At 44.1% G+C, this 17934-nt stretch overlaps 1 protein-coding gene and 1 long non-coding RNA gene across 9 annotated transcripts; one reads left to right on the top strand and one right to left on the bottom strand.

Annotated features, from left to right (window-relative positions):
• Window positions 1-904: 904 nt before the first annotated feature.
• LOC143132198 (histone-lysine N-methyltransferase KMT5B-like) lies at window positions 905-15147 on the bottom strand. Of its 6 annotated transcripts, none has more exons than XM_076291572.1 (10): window positions 12441-15147; window positions 11446-11736; window positions 9863-10010; window positions 9325-9490; window positions 8713-8822; window positions 7542-7708; window positions 7110-7129; window positions 6862-6998; window positions 6032-6231; window positions 905-5527 (listed from the first exon to the last, which is right to left on the bottom strand). In XM_076291572.1, exons 2-10 carry the CDS (start codon window positions 11624-11626, stop codon window positions 3969-3971), a joined length of 2688 nt encoding a protein of 895 aa, XP_076147687.1. In that variant the 5' UTR covers window positions 11627-11736; window positions 12441-15147; the 3' UTR covers window positions 905-3968. The 6 variants fall into 6 exon arrangements, with proteins under 6 accessions (XP_076147687.1, XP_076147682.1, XP_076147685.1 ...); XM_076291567.1 differs by having other exon boundaries at window positions 905-5530; window positions 12441-15145; XM_076291570.1 differs by having other exon boundaries at window positions 905-5530; window positions 11446-11739; window positions 13519-15145.
• On the top strand, window positions 12349-16767 carry LOC143132200 (uncharacterized). Of its 3 annotated transcripts, none has more exons than XR_012988259.1 (4): window positions 12349-12387; window positions 15705-15813; window positions 15936-16055; window positions 16459-16767. It is a non-coding gene; the product is annotated as an uncharacterized LOC143132200 (long non-coding RNA). The 3 variants fall into 3 exon arrangements; XR_012988257.1 differs by having other exon boundaries at window positions 15925-16055; XR_012988258.1 differs by having other exon boundaries at window positions 15925-16055; window positions 16298-16767.
• The last annotated feature ends 1167 nt before the right edge of the window (window positions 16768-17934 follow it).

The following is a 17934-nucleotide window of genomic DNA, read 5'->3' as shown; positions in this document are numbered from 1 at the left end:
CTGCTCACTGGCAATGCATTCACTATGGTCTGGAACTAAATCTGGCAATGCATTCACTCTGGTCTGGAACTAAATCTGGCAATGCATTCACTCTGGACTAGAACTAAATCTGTCTGGATTTTAAAAAAATGGGCTAGGAGCGTAGTTAATGAGCATTAATCGGCATTAAATTGACAGTGATTGAAATAGGCCTTGTACCTCAGGTGAAGAACGTCACTGAGATTACATCAAAGCAAGATACATGACAGTAACTGGGGAGGGGTGGCCCAATATGCCAAAGAAATATAGTAAACAAGAAACAGAACAGCACTCACTGACTTTTTTACTGACTCAGTGTATACTGGCAATTCCCACGTTGATGATATTCTAAAAGCCCCGAAATAATTCCTGGCTGATTGCTCAAATCATTGTTCTCCTATTAAGGATCCAAAACACTGCATCTAGGATTCTAAGTGCTAATGTCTGTTTTGTGATGTACATCATTACAAGGGCCACTTCCTTACAAAGCAGCAGACGTGAGCTTTGTAGACATTAAACTGCTTTGGCAGTTTCTTCAGCTCTCGTGTTAGCAAACTCAACCCTTTCCTCTCTTGTGGTCAGGCTGCTATTGGGGTTTGGTCATTACATCCTGACCTGCAGAGATCCATGCTGCCTGCCTGCTTGATGTAAACTTGATTGCTGTTCACTTAAAAAATCCAATTGTGATTTAGAGTGTTTAGGGTTCTTTCATGGCAAAAAAAAGGAAAGATTTGTGTTGACACAGCAAATAGGCTAGGCCTACTCTTTAAGTTGTGGTACCTTGTACACAAGAGCAATTTCAAATAGATTTGAAGAAGAAAAAAAAAACACTTTTCAGACAGCCGTGGGTGACCAATTTATGTTTCAATTTCCCTTCCCAATCTTGCTCTTGAAAGAACCTGCTGGACATCAACAGGAGAAAAATGAAGCATGGAAAAGGTCACAAATCCACAGTATTTTTTCTCTAAACACAGTAATACAGGAGACTTTTTTTTTTCTCGCAAAGAAACTTTTATCTTGCTTTCAAGTATTCAAAACTGTTAAATAAGTACAATATGTCCGCATGTTGTACACAATAAGACAGTTTTGTCTCTTCAAAACTCTGGGTCAGTGTCACCTGTGTCCTTGTAACACTTGTTTGTCAGCAAACTATTCACACAGTCTTTAAAAGGGATCTTTCCCACAGACGTCTGTACAGGGGGCGATGGAGAGGACAGCTGGAGGATCAAGTAAAGCTGGGGGGGGGCGACCCGGCTGAGATACGGCTCTGACCTGGCCAAGAGTCAGTGTAGGTCTGGACACACACACACTCGCTCGCACACACACACGGATGCACGCACAGGGCCTACTGCTGGTGGCGTGAGCAAAAAAGCAGAGGTCCCAGATAACAGCAGACTCAGAACAGCACAGGGCCAGACCAGCACGGTACCAGGGTCGGCACCAGGCCCACACCATACGAGGACTGGAACTGAGACTAATTGGACCAATAGCGGGTCAGTGCCAGACCCACATCAGATCAGCACCGGGTCAGCAGCAGATCGGACCTGAGCCACAGGCAGCTGCTATGTGGGGAAAGGGGTCCAAACATTCAGCATATACACACACACACACATAAACACATGAACATACATACACATATACATAAACATATGCGCGTGCACGCACACATACATAAACAGATAGACACACACATACACACACACCACATCACATCATGGGGGAGAGGGTTTTGGGTGGCCAGACAGTGAATGAGGATTTCCCCATGCTGGGGGCTTGAGTCCTGTCAGATGGAGATGATGATGTTCGCATCCTGGAGTCGGAGTCGCTTAAGGCACCAAGTGCTGTGTGGAAATGGCTGTGTGATGCTGTTAAAAACCATATAGATCCAGTTCAGTGGGTTCCGAGCGGAACCGGAACCGTCCGCACTGGACTCAGATGCATATTAAAACCAGTAGTGTTCCAGTCCAACAGGTCTATGATTAGGAACTTGTACACTTTCCAACTGGACTCATGATGAGATATGGTCAGACTGCAGAGCAACATTATAAGCCCATGAATACACCACATCTACAGCAGTGGGTTCCTTTATGTCCAAGCTCACACACACACATACTGTACTAACTGTGCAGAACCCAACCTTCAGCATTTTGGTGTTCTATGTGCTAGATTCTTCAGTTAGAACTGGGTTATTGTACCCTCTAAAGACCTCCGTCAAAATGACTCATGGCTGAATTATACACATGTTGTGCTATACATGATAGTAAAAGCAGATGCTACCAGACCCAACAACCACCACCACCACAACTTCCTGTGTGGTGGTTATAGTGTCAGCCCTGGGGGATTCACATTTCATCACTTCCTGTGTGGTGATTACTGTAGCTGTACTGGGGGTTCACATTACATCACTTCCTGTGTGGTGATTACTGTAGCTGTACTGGGGGTTCACATTACATCACTTCCTGTGTGGTTGATTACTGTAGCTGTACTGGGGGGGAGGGGGTTCACATTGCTGTGGATGCTGACTGACTGGGGGCCGTGAGGTGAGCTGCCAGGACCTCTGTAAAACAGACGAAGGGAGATGCACCAGTCTAAGTTACTTCAGCAGGTAAAACAAACACTTTTCCTGGAATTGGTGGCATAAAAAAAAAAAACATCCAAAATGATATACCATATACAGAACAACAACAACTCCCAGTACTGTTTGTCTTTCTACATAGGTTTGGGTTCCTTTCAGCTTTCAGACCATAATGCAGCGTGACAGTTTTCATTTACCAATTCACTCTCGCACACACACACAGTCTGAGGGGTTCAGTCAGCTGTCACACCCTGCTGAGTGTGTGTGTGTGTGTGAGGTGTACATGTCTAACAGCACCACTATGACTCCCGTGTGTGCATGTTCATTATCATATATCCAACAGCACCATTGGAGTCCTGTGTGTGTAGTGTGTTTGGGTGTGCCAGTGGGCTTTGCATTCCCTCAGACATATCCAAGAGCATTACCATTCCAAACGTGTGTGTGTACCAATTTTCTCCTTGATACGAGTCCTTTGAGGGTGAGTTTTTCAACATATCTGACGCATGCGATCAAAAAGGCATGGCTATTATAAATGCATGATGTGATAAAAGGGCTGATCCGGTCATCTGGACCACAGATAAGACACACAGTGCCCATCAGAAAGTTCTAAATCAATCTGTGATGCTAGCTAAGACTTGTCTGGGCACTGCTACACCGCCGCTAGAGATGTCCTGGCATGTGTCCTCATACACATTATATTTATTGATTTATTTATATTTATTTATTCATTGGTGCGGGTCCTACTGACCACACAGGAGTCACGTGTGTGTGTGTCTGTGCGTCAGCACGCCTCAACCTGTACCGCGTAGTGTCTGAGCTGACTCTACCTGTGTGTGTGTGTGTGTGTGAGAATGTGATGGGGAGGGTGGGGAGGGGGATATGTCTTGGGAACACAAAGCCCTCACACACTCCAGCACCGTGGGATGGTGATGGGGCATCTCTGGACCCGGCTTTCCTTTGACATCCCATTTCCCTCTTACATCAGCATGTGAAAGGTCATCTTCCACGACCTTTCAAGAAACAAATTCAGTCTCAACGAAAAACAGCACCAAAACAAATGACAATAGAAAAAAAAAAAAAAAACAGAAAAAATTATATATTTATATAAATCTGCAAGGGCAGCTTTTACCAACACTTATATATTCTACATCTTCCTTTTTATCTTACAAAACAGAAGTGCTTTGACTTATGGTATGATTTCTTTTTTCATTGTATAATTTACAGAATGTCCACTGACTTGAGTGAGAGGTTCATACACAACGGGTCTCAACAGGACTAAAAACCTTTTTTACATCAACACCTGTGGGGTTGATTGTGGGCGGTGCTAAGCACCGAGGGCCCCTGCTGGAGTCATGTGACCCATGAGGGGGCGATGTCAGGTGTGGAGGCGGAGCGCCTGGTCCTGTCTCCTCCTGGAGGAGATGTCAATGTCGATGGAATCCTTCCCCAAGATCAGCCGCAGGCGCTTGGGCGCCGGCAATGGGAAGAAGTCGTCAAAGTCGTCAGCATCCTCCTCATCTTCCTCCTCCTCCTCTTCTTCCTCTGAGGAGGAGGAGGAGAGCGTAGGGGCTGGGGGCGGGTGGGCACGGTGTTTCCTGCTGCCGTGGGAGTCGCGTTGCTGCTGCTGCTGTTGCTGCTGCAGCAGCTCTCTGGTGCCTACAGGTGGCGTGCTGCCACTGAGCGTGGGGCGTGTGGTGGGGGCGGGGCCAAGTGCCGTATGCGACTGAGTCACCTGCTGCTCCTCCTCCTCGCGTTTCAGCTGGATCTTCAGCTTGGTGTGGTTGCCGTGGGCGACGCCGCTGCCGTTGGGGCCGAAGCCGTTGTTGAGGTGTGCCACGTAGGCGCCGCCCCAGTCGGCGTGGCGCTTCTTGCGGAACTTGATGCTGATTTTGGAGGAGGAAGAGGAGGGGGAGGCAGGTCGGCGGGGGCTCTTCTGAGAGGTTGACGTGCTCGCTGAGGCCTTCCGACTCTTCCGCCGCCCACTGCCGCTATCGTCGCGGCGACGCAGGGTAAGCTTGGGGATGCCACTGCTGTCCTCGATGAGCAGCGCGTCGTAGCGAACCAAACGGTGCTTCCGCTTCTTCTTCCCCTTGCGACTCGACGAAGCACCGTTTCCGCGGTGATTCAAGTCTTTCGAAATGACTGATTGGCTGAGCACCCCAGGGCTCGGGGAAGGGGAGGGGCAAGACTTTGTAGGGGGGAACGTTGGAGGGCAAAGAGTCCCCTCCTCTTCCTGTTTGACTGTCCTATCAGATCGCAGACGGGTCAGCCGTCGTGGCGCTGCCTGCATGCTGTGATTGGCTGGGAGGTCCTGGCTGGGCGGGGCCACACCTGACCCGTGCTGGAGGTACTCCTCCATGTCCGCAGGCTCCGTCTTAATGACGATCCCGCCCAGGTGCGTGGTGTCCGGAACGTGGGGCTCGTGTTTGACCCCTGACCCCACGACCTCCCCACCCTCCGCCCTGTCGGCTGCCTCCTGCTGCTCCTTCAGGAGCGTGCGCGTCAGCCTACGAGTCCTGTAGCCGCAGGCGCGCTCGGCCCCCACCCCCACCCCCAGCTCCAGCTCCAGCGCCTCCTGCTTGATGCTGTGGCAGAGCGTCAGTCGGGTGGCCCTCGGGGGCGCCGGGGGGGTCTTGTGCTGGCCCCCGCCTCGCGCGCGGCCTTGGCTGCGCAGCCGGACGCTGGTGGGGGTGGGGGCCGGAGCGGTGGGGTGGGGGGCCCGTTTGGACCGGGAGCGATGGTGCCTCTTGGACAGCCGACGCCCACTGTTGTTGCTGCTGCTGCTGCTGCTGCTGGTGGTTGGGGGTACCGTAGCAGCTTTGGCGGGTGAGGTAGAGCTGGGAGGTTTGGACAGAGAGTTCTGGTTCTGTCGTGTTTGGGTTCTGCTGCGGGTCCGGCTCAGCTTCAGGCCGGGGCTGGGGAAGCGTTTCTGCGCTGCTGAGGGTGCGGAACAACAACAAGGTGTTTTCATTTCACTGCTTCACTGGATACAACACTCAGACTAGAGACTACAGTGCTGCCTACAGGGGGTCTCTCTCTCTCTCCCTCTCTCTCTGTCTCTCTCTTCTGTCATGCAGGGTGGGACACACAGGACTGAAGCTGACTTGTTTGAAGACTCCATGAGTGTGTAAAATGGGGTTAAACACAGACTGCCGCCTTCTTCTCCTTTGGCTAGTCATTTATTTCTCTGTCCTTTTTGTTTGTTGTTTTGTTTTCTAAGACAAGTGTGTTTGTTTGGATTTGAACTCTGACCTTGTGTGCCAAGTGTCAGCAAAACGTTCAGAATTTTCAGGCTTTTCACTCAAATTTCTAATAATAATAATAATAATAGTAATGTGTAATAGGTAGAGAGCAAGATATTATAACCCAACGGAGTGTGTATTTAAGAATGTCGTGTGTGTGTGTGTGTGTGTGTGTGTGTGTGTGTGAGCTGCTTACATGAGTGTGTCTGTGGTGATTCCTGAGTCTCAGCGTCGGTGTGCGAGCCAACGGAGTGTGTGTCTGAGTGCTGGCTGCTCTCGCCCATCTTCTTGAGCCGGTTGAGTCGGCGGTCCGTCTCCCGCAGGGCGTACTTGCTGTTGATGACCGGAGCTGCCACCGGTAGACCAGCCTTCGACTTAAACGCGCCCGTGCCTCGTCTGGAAACACGCACACACATTTACATTTATTGGCTTTTTAATGGCTATTTCCAAGGCAACTTACAGTAACACATACATAAAAAGTGAGAGTGAGAGAGAGAGAGAGAGGGAGAGAGAATCTGTAGGGACCATAACATTCTAGAAGATACCACTTCTTTTATATTTCTGTAGTTGTACAACATCTACCATCTGATACACACAACTTTCCATTCCGCTTATGCTTCTGTGGAAGTGATTAATATATAAACAAAAAACAAGGCCTCCTCAGTAATAAGTAAAACCCATAAACATTCCTCACCCACAACTTACATTTGGTTATTTCTTAGCAACTTACATAATTTATTGGTAACACTTCACTTGACAGTATCGACAAGAGTGACATGACACAGTCATGAATACATGAACCCCAACCCTAATCCTAACCCTAATTTGTTATGACAAAAACCGAATGTCACAGAAGTGTTAGGTCATAAACGTGTATGACTTGTTTATGACACATTCATGACAGTGTCATGTCACTCTTATGTCAATACTGTCAAGTAAAGTGTTACCATTTATTTTCTTACTTACTTATATCTAACATACTGTTTATGTGAAAGTATGACATTTTAGGCTGGTGCTGACTGATACCTTTCACAGGTGTAGCATTCACAATACTCATTGTTGTCGCCAAAGAAGCCGTCTCCATAGTAACAAGAGATTTCTTCCCCTGGCTCGATATCTCGGAGAACTTTGACACACGCTGAGTCTCTGCCTGTGGAGACGAACTGCAGAAGAAAAACGCTCTTAGACAACAAGTAAACAAGCCTGTACACAAACATGCAGCTCAGTGTATGGAAGGCGGAAAACTCAGAGATAAGATCTCAGAGAAAACTTACCTTACAGTTTGGCCGGCAGTCTGAAATTCAAAGGAGAAAAAAAAAAAAAAAAAAACAATTATATGAACAAGTCTTAGTCCAAGTCAAAAGCTACGCATCAGCTTTTTCTGATTAAAATCACTGAATACATTTGGTCAAATACTTTGTTCACAAGCATATCTTTTAAACGGGAAAGAATTGGTGGGTAATAGGTCACATTGTTTTGTATCTGAGTAATATGTGAAGGATGGGGTCTCTGGTTTCACTAACAGGTGTGCGTGTGTGCGTGTGTGTGTGTGTGTGTGTGTGTGTGTGTGCATACTATGGTTGACTTCACCAAACCGTGTGTATATATGCACATTCCATGGTTGATAAAGAATCAGAGAGAATGGGGAATCTCTGGTTTAACAGGTTTGTGTGCGTGTGTGTGTGTGTGTGTGTGTGTGTCCGCACCATGGTTAATAAATGCAGCGGGCCCCAGCCACAGCTGAGCGCAGTTCTTGCGTGTGGAGTACATGACGCTGAAGTCGTTCTCGCCGTGCCGCAGCAGGTTCTTCTCCTCGCTGGCAGACATCTCGGCGATGCAGCCCACCAGATACTCAATCTTATCATTACGCTTCCTGCAGAGACAACACACCAACAAGCCCACACTGCACATCAAACGCAATCACAAACACAATCGCTCTGAAATTAACAGATATTTCCCCCTGAATCTGTATGTATGCATGTCACTATGATGCTAACTCTCCATGTTATAGTTCTGTAAATAATCCCTGCCCTTTTGAAAGGTGTAGTGTAGCTCAGGTAGTTTGCCATTACATCAGTACCATGTAAGCCTAGTGTTTAGCTAGCTGTTACATCAGTACCATGTAAGCCTAGTGTTTAGCTAGCTGTTACATCAGTATCATGTAAGCCTAGTGTTTAGCTAGCTGTTACATCAGTACCATGTAAGCCTAGTGTTTAGCTAGCTGTTACATCAGTACCATGTAAGCCTAGTGTTTAGCTTGCTGTTACATCAGTACCATGTAAGCCTAGTGTTTAGCTAGCTGTTACATCAGTACCATGTAAGCCTAGTGTTTAGCTTGCTGTTACATCAGTACCATGTAAGCCTAGTGTTTAGCTAGCTGTTACATCAGTACCATGTAAGCCTAAGCCTAGTGTTTAGCTAGCTGTTACATCAGTACCATGTAAGCCTAGTGTTTAGCTAGCTGCTACATCAGTACCATGTAAGCCTAGTGTTTAGCTAGCTGTTACATCAGTACCATGTATGCCTAGTGTTTAGCTAGCTGTTACATCAGTACCATGTAAGCCTAGTGTTTAGCTTGCTGTTACATCAGTACCATGTAAGCCTAGTGTTTAGCTTGCTGTTACATCAGTACCATGTAAGCCTAGTGTTTAGCTAGCTGTTACATCAGTACCATGTAAGCCTAGTGTTTAGCTTGCTGTTACATCAGTACCATGTAAGCCTAGTGTTTAGCTAGCTGTTACATCAGTACCATGTAAGCCTAGTGTTTAGCTAGCTGTTACATCAGTACCATTTAAGCCTAAGCCTAGTGTTTAGCTAGCTGTTACATCAGTACCATGTAAGCCTAAGCCTAGTGTTTAGCTAGCTGTAGGCTCTTACCACTCTTTAGTTGCAACTATTTTGGCTCCGTTCATCTCTGACGAGTAGCGGTTACAGGGTAAAATCTCGAACCCGCTGTTGGTTGCAAACATGCGCAAGTAAACAAATACCTGCAAAAACAAAAAACAAAAAAGAACATTGTATCAGATATCTGATTTAAGTATGAAATTTAAATAAATGTAGGGCACGTGTCTCCCAAAACACACATTATAACACATTTCCTACACAGCCATCATATTATTAGTCTGTTGAGTACTTCACGTATGCTACATATTATTAATCTGCCGAGTACTTCACGTATGCTATATATTAATCTGCCGAGTACTTCACGCATGACTGTAAACTGTGCATTTTGAGCATCTCTGTTCTAATTTAGTGTATGGTGACTACGAGGCAGTGAGTCACTGTGTGTGTGTGTGTGTGTGTGTGTGTGCACGCGCTCAGAGCACAACAGAGCACATTTCTATGCATGGTAAACAGGCTGTCACAGCCTGATAATGCAGCTTAGCATATTATTTATGAGTCGTATGAGCCTCTAACCCAAGTAAATATTCTATTACTGTATGATAAAGACAATAAAGATGTTTGCATCCTTGACTCCTGGTCACCCACGTGCTCTTTGAAGAGTTTCTCCTGGGCTTTGCTCTTGTGCTGGAGGTGGCTGCGGGTCCAGTCTCCTGCCGTCAGGGCCTTGAAGGCTTTCTCCAGGTTGTCGTGCTTCTTGAAGCGCTCAATCACATCCTTCAGTTCCTCCTGTCTGCCTTTGATTGGCCGAAACCTAAAGGACAAAAATATCACGCAATCACGTCACAAGAGCATTACCTAATACATTGCAGTGTTTTAGAAAAAATGTACTTATAACTTAACAAACATTTGTTTATTTGTTTAATATATGTTATACTCATATATTTTTATATTTAAATGTATTTATATGTTTATATACCATCTATATGTATAGTTTTACACTATTTTGTGTACTACCTGTGAATGTTTTGTGTAAAATGTGTGTTTTTTGGGAAATGTACGTAAATTACTACTACTGCTACTACTTAACACTGCCATTTCCATCTGGAGATGAATAATGTAATTATCTATCTAGCTATCTATCTCTCTACCAATGGCCTGGTGTGTCCAGGTGCTGAGGCCGTACCTTGGGTTCATCTTGTGAGTCTGGAAGCCCAGGTAGGGGTCGACGATGAGGCAGGTGGACAGGTCGTCATTCTCACACAGCTCCCTGGCCTTCATCGCCGAGGAGGGAGCATGGCGCCGCTCCCCCTCAAGAGCCCCCGCACCCAACCCTACAACACATCAAACACATACAGAGTCTGAACAGGAACAGGTACACACACACAATATACACAAAAACACATACACACACACACACAAATATACACACACACACACACATATACACACACACACAAATATACACACACACACACACACATATACACACACACACAAACACATACACACACACACAAATATACACACACACACAAATATACACACACACACACACATATACACACACACACACACACACACACACACACATACAATACACAAACACACACACACACACACACATATACACACACACACACACACACACACTATACACAAACACACACATATACACACACTCCATAACTCCCGTATCCAACCATACAACACACCACAGGCACACACAGAGTCAAAACAGGTACACACACCCACGCCATATTTGTAGTGTAAACTTGTGATAGTGTTGTTATGAAGCTACCAGCCAATTCAGACAGTTCAAATACATTATACTGGTTGCAACTGGTGGAACCAGTATGCGTCCTTATTTATGAAAATGAATTCCATGCCTGATGACACATGGGGGCACTTTTTAAAGCAATAATGCTGTTTATCTTAGATGACAATAAGCGTGTTTTCATGCCGGGAATAAACCGTTTGGAATCAGTTTATTGCCCAAATTCCATTTATGTCAATATTCCTTTTAACCTGTTTACATGCAAGTAGAATGTCACGTTTGTCCTGTTTACATAGCAATCAACATTATTCCGAATAAGTCAGCGATGCAGCCCACAAATTGGCTCCCAACGTGACGTAAATCTCCGCTGGTGGAATTCCCTCTTTTGGCTGATAAATACAGCGTCTTCAGGGTCTTCCACCTGTATTTCACTAGCCAGCCTCATTAAGTTTTTTACAAATCTTTTTAACAATGTCGCTATTACGACATTTTCTCCTGCCGATGACATTTGCATGATTGCAAGACATAAGTTTGTCTCCTCGTCTTTCCAAAAGTGTGCGCGTTGTTTCGCCATGATTAGGAAAGTGTGTGTGAGGCCATTTGTTCATTGTATCCTAATTCTGTGGGAATTGAGCATGCGCAGGCCTACACTCTTCCTTCGCATATTCCGTTTAAAGGTGTTTTCATTACCCAGGCATATGCTAGGGTGTGCAAACGGTTTATTAGTAAACCGAATATGGCCTTTTTTCTGTTTATTTTAATCAGAATAAGGTGTTTACAAGACACACGCAAATTTGGTTTACTCCCAATAAACTGATTCGAAACCGCTTATTAGCTGCATGGAACCAAACTCAATGACAATTTGCATATTTTTTCTCCTGAAAAATTGGTTGCCCAATATCAATGGGAACATGCCCGAACAACTCAGGAATATTTCCCTGGCTAAACACTGCTCTAAAACATCTGTCTTGTGTGTGACCGCTGTTACTCACTGCGGCTGCGGCTGGCCCTGCGTGTGCTGGGGGAGCTCCTGCTGTGGCGTAGCTGGGGGCGCTGGGAGGTGGAGGAGGATGAGGATGAGGAGGAGGAGGAGGAGGAGGGGGGCCGGGCCTGCCCTCCCGCCTGCTGCCCGGAGACGCGGCTGCTCTGCTGCCGCCTGCCATTCAGGACCATGGTCTCGGCTTCGCCCAACCGCGTCACTCCGGCCGCCAGCCTGGGCCTGGGGCATCTAGGCCAGCAGGGGAGGGAGCTGCTGAGGCTGGCCGGGGTCCAGGGGGCACTGCCTGCTGGGACCAGAGGAGGGGGGGGGGGGGGCTACTGTTAGCAACAGTACAGGACAGACAACACCTTTAAGATGAAGTCAGATATGAACTTGTGGGGGTGGGGGATTTATCACTCAATCACAAAAAGACAATGCCCTATGATAAAACCTGATATGACCCAAACTAGATGAGCTATGGTTAGCAACAACAGGCACAACATGGTACAGTCCCAAATCACCACATTGACTTAATAATTAAAACAATGGTGACAAAGGTTCCTGAACAGTTCTTAATGAGATTAAATAATAGTTGTATTTATAAAGCAAATTTCTTGAATTTCCCCTGGGGATCAATAAAGTATCTATTTTTCTATCTATCTATCTAGCGCCTTTCTCATACTCAAGGTCGCTTTTACTTGAATTTCCCCTGGGGATCAATAAAGTATCTATCTATCTATCTATCTATCAAAGCCAGAGCAAGACAACAGAAAGAAAATGTAATCTGTATTTTAACACCTGTTAAAATGCAAACAAACTGAGCTCAACAGTGCATCAACAGGCACGCATTCCACTTCATAAACTGGAATAGGTCGTAAGCAGAACAGAACGTTAGCTCCCCACAGTGGAGGTCTGGCCAACAACAACGGCATGACCAGCAGTCAGCACGGATTTGGTAATATTGCTTTAAGACGAAACAATATTGGCACACCTCAGATCATACATTACCTGGTTCGAGCTACAATGAACGCAAAGTACGAAGTCCCGTTGTTGATACTTAGTCCCGTTGTTGATACTTAAATAGAGCAAGTTTCCTAATTTCCATAATAAGCAAGTTAATGACACTGTAACGTTAACATTATTGGTTAGGACCATAGACTGTATATAGGACTGACGTTAATTTTCCAGCATCTGCACGTTAAATCGGGTGAAAGTATCGCCATCGCCTTGTAGCTGCCAATTACGTTTTCACGACGTAGCCTGCTAGTACTGTGTTAATTTGCTATTTTTAATAGTAAATAAGCGGCTATTGATAGTGTAGCTATATAGCATAGCTCGATAGCTAAGGGCTTGCTAGCGTTGACTGGCAAGTGAAAATGAACGTTTACACTTTCGCGTCTTCATATCATAACATCCACCGAATCTCTGACATTCCCGAGAAATGCTCGCGAATATCAACTGGAAAGAAAGAGAGAATCGGACTCGGGAGATTCTCAAATCTTGATATACGTTAATGTTAGGAACTTGACTGATATATGTAACAACAGAGCCAAGCAGCAAAGTTATCTGCATCCCTGCTTAGCAACCCACCTCAACAGTAGAACTAGTCTAGCAGCTACACCTTGTTTACTTGCAGTGATCTCACATCAACTCATTGATCTTAACTACTAATCAGGCACCCATAAAGACACTAAATGTATAATCTGACTCTATGGTTATAAGTTACTTCTTAGGATCACCGTGCAAGTAGTTCGAATAGGGTTAATTACGATAGCTAACTTAATGGTGCTGGGATATGTTGATACAGGGTAACGTTAAAGCTGGGTAGCCAGGTCTCACACAGTCAACACTTCAACATGCGATAACAGTTAACGTTTAAAGTTAGCCAGTCTAAGCAAACGGCGCAAGGAAACCTGGTATCGATACTTTTGTAGATCAACTTAATGAGATAACCTGTTAGCACAGCTTCAAATGCACATAGGCTGACCACTGTTAAAGCTTGAAAATGAATCTCCGGTGATGACTAAATCGGCAATTAGCAAGCGATTGTTGGGTTATTTTAGCACAGTCCTGACCATAGACTTACCTAACGAGTTGTCGTTCCATCAAGGGGATTCGGCTCAATCAGCTGGATATCCCTAGCTAATTAAACCCTCTTCCAGCACCACGGCCAGCAGCTAACGAAAAACTTAACCACCGATTAGTTTGGGTTAGGTTATTAACACTGTGGTAATGGGAGCTTAGCTAACTTGTTCCACATAAGAGCCCTTTTGAACTGCTCTTACTTGCCGGTGCTAACGTTAACCTCGTCAGCAAATGTACTGGTTGGTTGATGAAAAGACAATCAATGCCTGTCTTTTTTCCATGCCACGACACAATATATTAACGTTATCGCAAGCTAACGTTATAGATACTAGCATCGTATCATAACGTCAGATGAGAGCTCGACAAACCTTCACATAAAGCCTAATCAACATGCTGTCGTTATTCTTAAACGGCTTGTTAAATCAACCGTGTTAACGTTAGAACTAAACCCACATACTATGGGAAGCTAGGCAGGCATGATCTGAACTAACAAACGTTAGCATAGCTAACAGTTACATGGCTACCATGGGTAACGTTAGCTAAGCCAAAAAATAACTAGCTGCTAGCAAGCTTTCCTTCTGTAACCTTTCAGTTTACTGTGGAGAGATAATCTTCCTATATCAGTGAATTTGGATGAATTCCCGACTCAAGTTCAAGCTAATATTTCAAAACAAGCCTCTAGTCAAACATATGTACTACTCTAAACAGACTGTTTCACGCCAAACTAAAACGGTACACCACTACCGACGGCCAGCTTGGCTTCCCTGCTAGCTCAGTAGAGTGGGGTTTACTAGCGGCATGCTAAGTGGAAAGTCGTGCCCACGATAGCTAATGTTAGTGTCAGTTGCATTGCTAACAGTTAGAACTAGCCACTGATAGCTAACGTTAGCTAAAGTTAGCTTGCAGCAATCATATTGACTGTAAACCACTGGACAAATTAACGAGATGTTGTTACTTACGTTTGTGTTTCTTCTCATAAACGGTATTTAGTACTTAGTCCACAGCTTGTAAAAACAAAAAGTCTCAGAAATAAACATTAAAATTCAAGATGGCGGTGAGACTGTACCCAGAGAAGGACGTAAGTTAACGTTAGCCCACTGTGTAACGTTAGCTAGCTAGAGTTAGATTTAAAAAAAATAGTTTGTGTGGTCTGGAATACACTGACTTCTAAATCTCAGCCATAGTTCCAGGTTATTTGACTAATTTATCCATCAGTTCAATTCACTTCGTAAGAGGCAGGAATTCCTTACAAATGTTAGTTAGCTAGTAATGTATACTTGCACCGAGATGCACAAAAGTGGTTGCCGCAAACCCGAATCTCTTTCCCTTTAAACACCTCAACAACTTCAGATGTAGCCTTGTCTAATCAGGCGACTTGATGGATCTGTGAATGCTCCCCAGTGCCCACAAATATCTAAATATCTATGTCATCTGCTTAGAAGAGAAAAGCAAGGAAGTATCATGAGTTTTAAATGGGAAGAAAAACCCATATATATCTTATAATGAACCTGTAAATGTCCAAGCACTAGACCAGACTAGGACTATCGGTCCATGCTCGTAGGCTATGATGGATTGTTGAGGACCAACATCTCTGATGCTCATCGTCAACAACAACAACATAGTGTGAGGAGAGGAAATGGAAATATGCAGATGGAGAGTGTAGGCTATTACTATACAGTAGCCTACTTCAGCCAACTGCATATTGCTTGGGGGTAGGCTACACAGCGATGCAGATGGCTCAAGGCCACGCTGTCGATTCATCAGTGAAATAATGATAGTTGATGATGTGATTATTAGGCTAAAATCGTGCAGTGCTGTAACGTTAGCTATACTTGCACAATTATGTGATTTTCAAAGAAAATTGTGATTTAATCATTTTAGAAATAGCTTAACAATGAACCAGTATTGCATGACTTAGAATAGGGATTGGTAATTGGGCATCTCATCGTTATCTATCCAACTTCAGGCACTAGACAGGCAAGATTGTGTGTGTGTGTGTGTGAGTGAGAGAGATGGTAGGGTGGGACCTGTCCTGTCCTGGTCATGTAAAGCTCATCAAAATCAGTAGGATTATTTTAAGGTTGTTCTGTATTTTGTACTGAGGGGTTGTTTGTGATCATGTAATCATTTTGAACACATAATACTTCCATTAACCTAACGTTACTGTGATTTAAATGTACACCTCAGAATCCAGGCAACACTGACCAGAGACCTGCACCAGTTTGGATGAAGAAGGCTACATACATTTGTGAACCATTTCTTGTGTTGGGAAAACAGGAGACCTGAAGAGTTCTTGGTAAGTTGTACATTGATTTAATAGAATAAGTAATATGTTTTTGTTTAGATGAGCCAAATAATAGGAATCAGTTTTCATCTAGGCCTGTGTTTTGTGATGTGTAATTTTTAGATGCATTTTAGATGCTTGGTTTGCCTCATCCATTATGTCAGCAAAGAATAGGAGTGGGCAGGAAACAGGAATGCGCTGTTGAAAACATGGCCAACCAACTGGAGCACAGTCCACAAGCCTTTGTGCTTCAGGTCTGTATGTGTTGACAAATATGTCTTGCTCTTAGTGATCGTCATTGGTAATATATTAGCATTTAACAATCACACAATGTCTTATTTGCCCAAAATAACTACCAGGGAGGTGTTACCAAGACAGCTGCAGAGTGGCAAGACTGGGCTTTAGTAATATTTTGTCAGACAGTAAAAGGATAAATAATTTAATGATTTTTCTTTTCTTTTGAAATGACATGCTGTCCATTCATCTCAAATTGAAGGATGGATGTAAAAAACTCTTTGATCAACCCCCAACTGAGAGAGCTGAGGTGGCTATCTGTAATTTGAGTGGACAAACAGAACTTCTCTGACAGATGACATGTTGAAATCTTGCTTTAAACTTCATAATGATCTTGTGATATTCTTTTATACCTAAATTCAGTTTGGAGACACCCCCGGCTGGTAGTGCTGCTAAAAGTGGTGGAGGCAACAGAAAGAGAAGGGACGTGGCAAAGGTTGCTGCTATTGAAAAATACTTTGAGAGTGAGTGTGTGTGCATGTGTGTAGCTGGGTAGGTCATGGTACATGGTACAAAAATACAGAATTTAAAGCACTAACACAACACTTAACTCACAACCCACAACTACTGACAATGGAATTACTCTTTTAGAGTGAGTGAGGGAGAGATTAATGTTAATTTAGAATATTTAGACAGGTTTAATGTTAATTTAGAATAATTTATTTCTTTGAATCATTATACAGTTTTAAAATGTTTAATTGTTTGTGTTTTTTTATATGAAAGATGTCGATTGTTGTAGATGAAAGTAGCTTGTATATTTTAACTGGTTTAATTTCTAAATTGTATGTAAAAGCTTGTATAATTTTTAAATGTTTGTTTTATTTGCAAGGTTGTGTTTGTTAAACTTGTTAATAAAAGTAGCTTGTGCTTTTAATTACTAGTTCTGGATTTGTGTTTATTTTCTTTTACTTTTACTTTTGGTAGTTAATGGGCCACATGTGGCCCGGGGACCCAGCCGACATTCAGCCAACACTCAGTCAGATCAGTTTTATAGTGTGTGGGCCAGTAGAGGCCCAGAGGCCCAGCCGACACTCAGCCAACACTCAGTTATATAGTGTGTGGGCCAGACCTGGGCCAACAGAATGCATGACAGTCATTTCACAGTGTGTGGGCCACACCAGGGCCAACAGAAACAATAAGAGTCATTTTACAGTGTGTGGGCCACATCTGGGCCAGAGGAAATTGTTTGTGTCAGTTATCAGTGACTGGGCCATTGTTGGGCCGGAGGCCCAGCCAGAACTGGGCCAACACTCACGCAACCCTGAGGCAAGGTAGTGGGCCAGAGGTGGGCCGGTCAAATTTTGCTATCTGGGAATGCTTAGGCCAGCAGTTAAGTAGCAAAATCATCAGTGTGTGTTTACAGTGATATCAATAGGCCTAGGCCTATGAATGGGAATTATCCTCAAATTTTACAGTGTTTAATCAACTCTGTGAGAGTCCATTTTAACACTATGCTGCGTGTTTATTTTGTCCCAATCTTTTCGCTGTTTAATTCACAGCTTTTTCTTAAATATTTTTTATACTGTATAATATTTGTTTACTGTTAAATTTATGTATTGGTGTTATTTGTATGTCACTTTGGACAAACTCGCCGGCTAAATAACTATTCCATAAAGTGTAAAAAATGCTAGTTAGATAGACTACAGTGTAAACACTTAAAATTAACATTTATAGTGTTAACTTTTTGTTACACTAGTGTAAAGAGTTACATTTCTAATCTGCAAAAGTGTTAGGCCTAGTTTAGTGTCATAATTTGCACTGAATGGTTTGGTCCAATACAGATTAACACAACAAACGTTAATGATTGTTATTTAGCTATAAAAGCACAACACTATACAC

Source organism: Alosa pseudoharengus, unplaced genomic scaffold (genome assembly GCF_046254945.1).
Source record: "Alosa pseudoharengus isolate Yale_2024_CS ecotype anadromous, Long Island Sound unplaced genomic scaffold, YU_APseudo_1.1 YU_APseudo_1.1_scf_19, whole genome shotgun sequence".
Lineage (NCBI taxonomy): Eukaryota > Metazoa > Chordata > Actinopteri > Clupeiformes > Clupeidae > Alosa > Alosa pseudoharengus.
The sequence above is the reverse complement of the archived record's forward strand: the minus strand, read 5'-3'. Positions and strand labels throughout refer to the sequence as shown.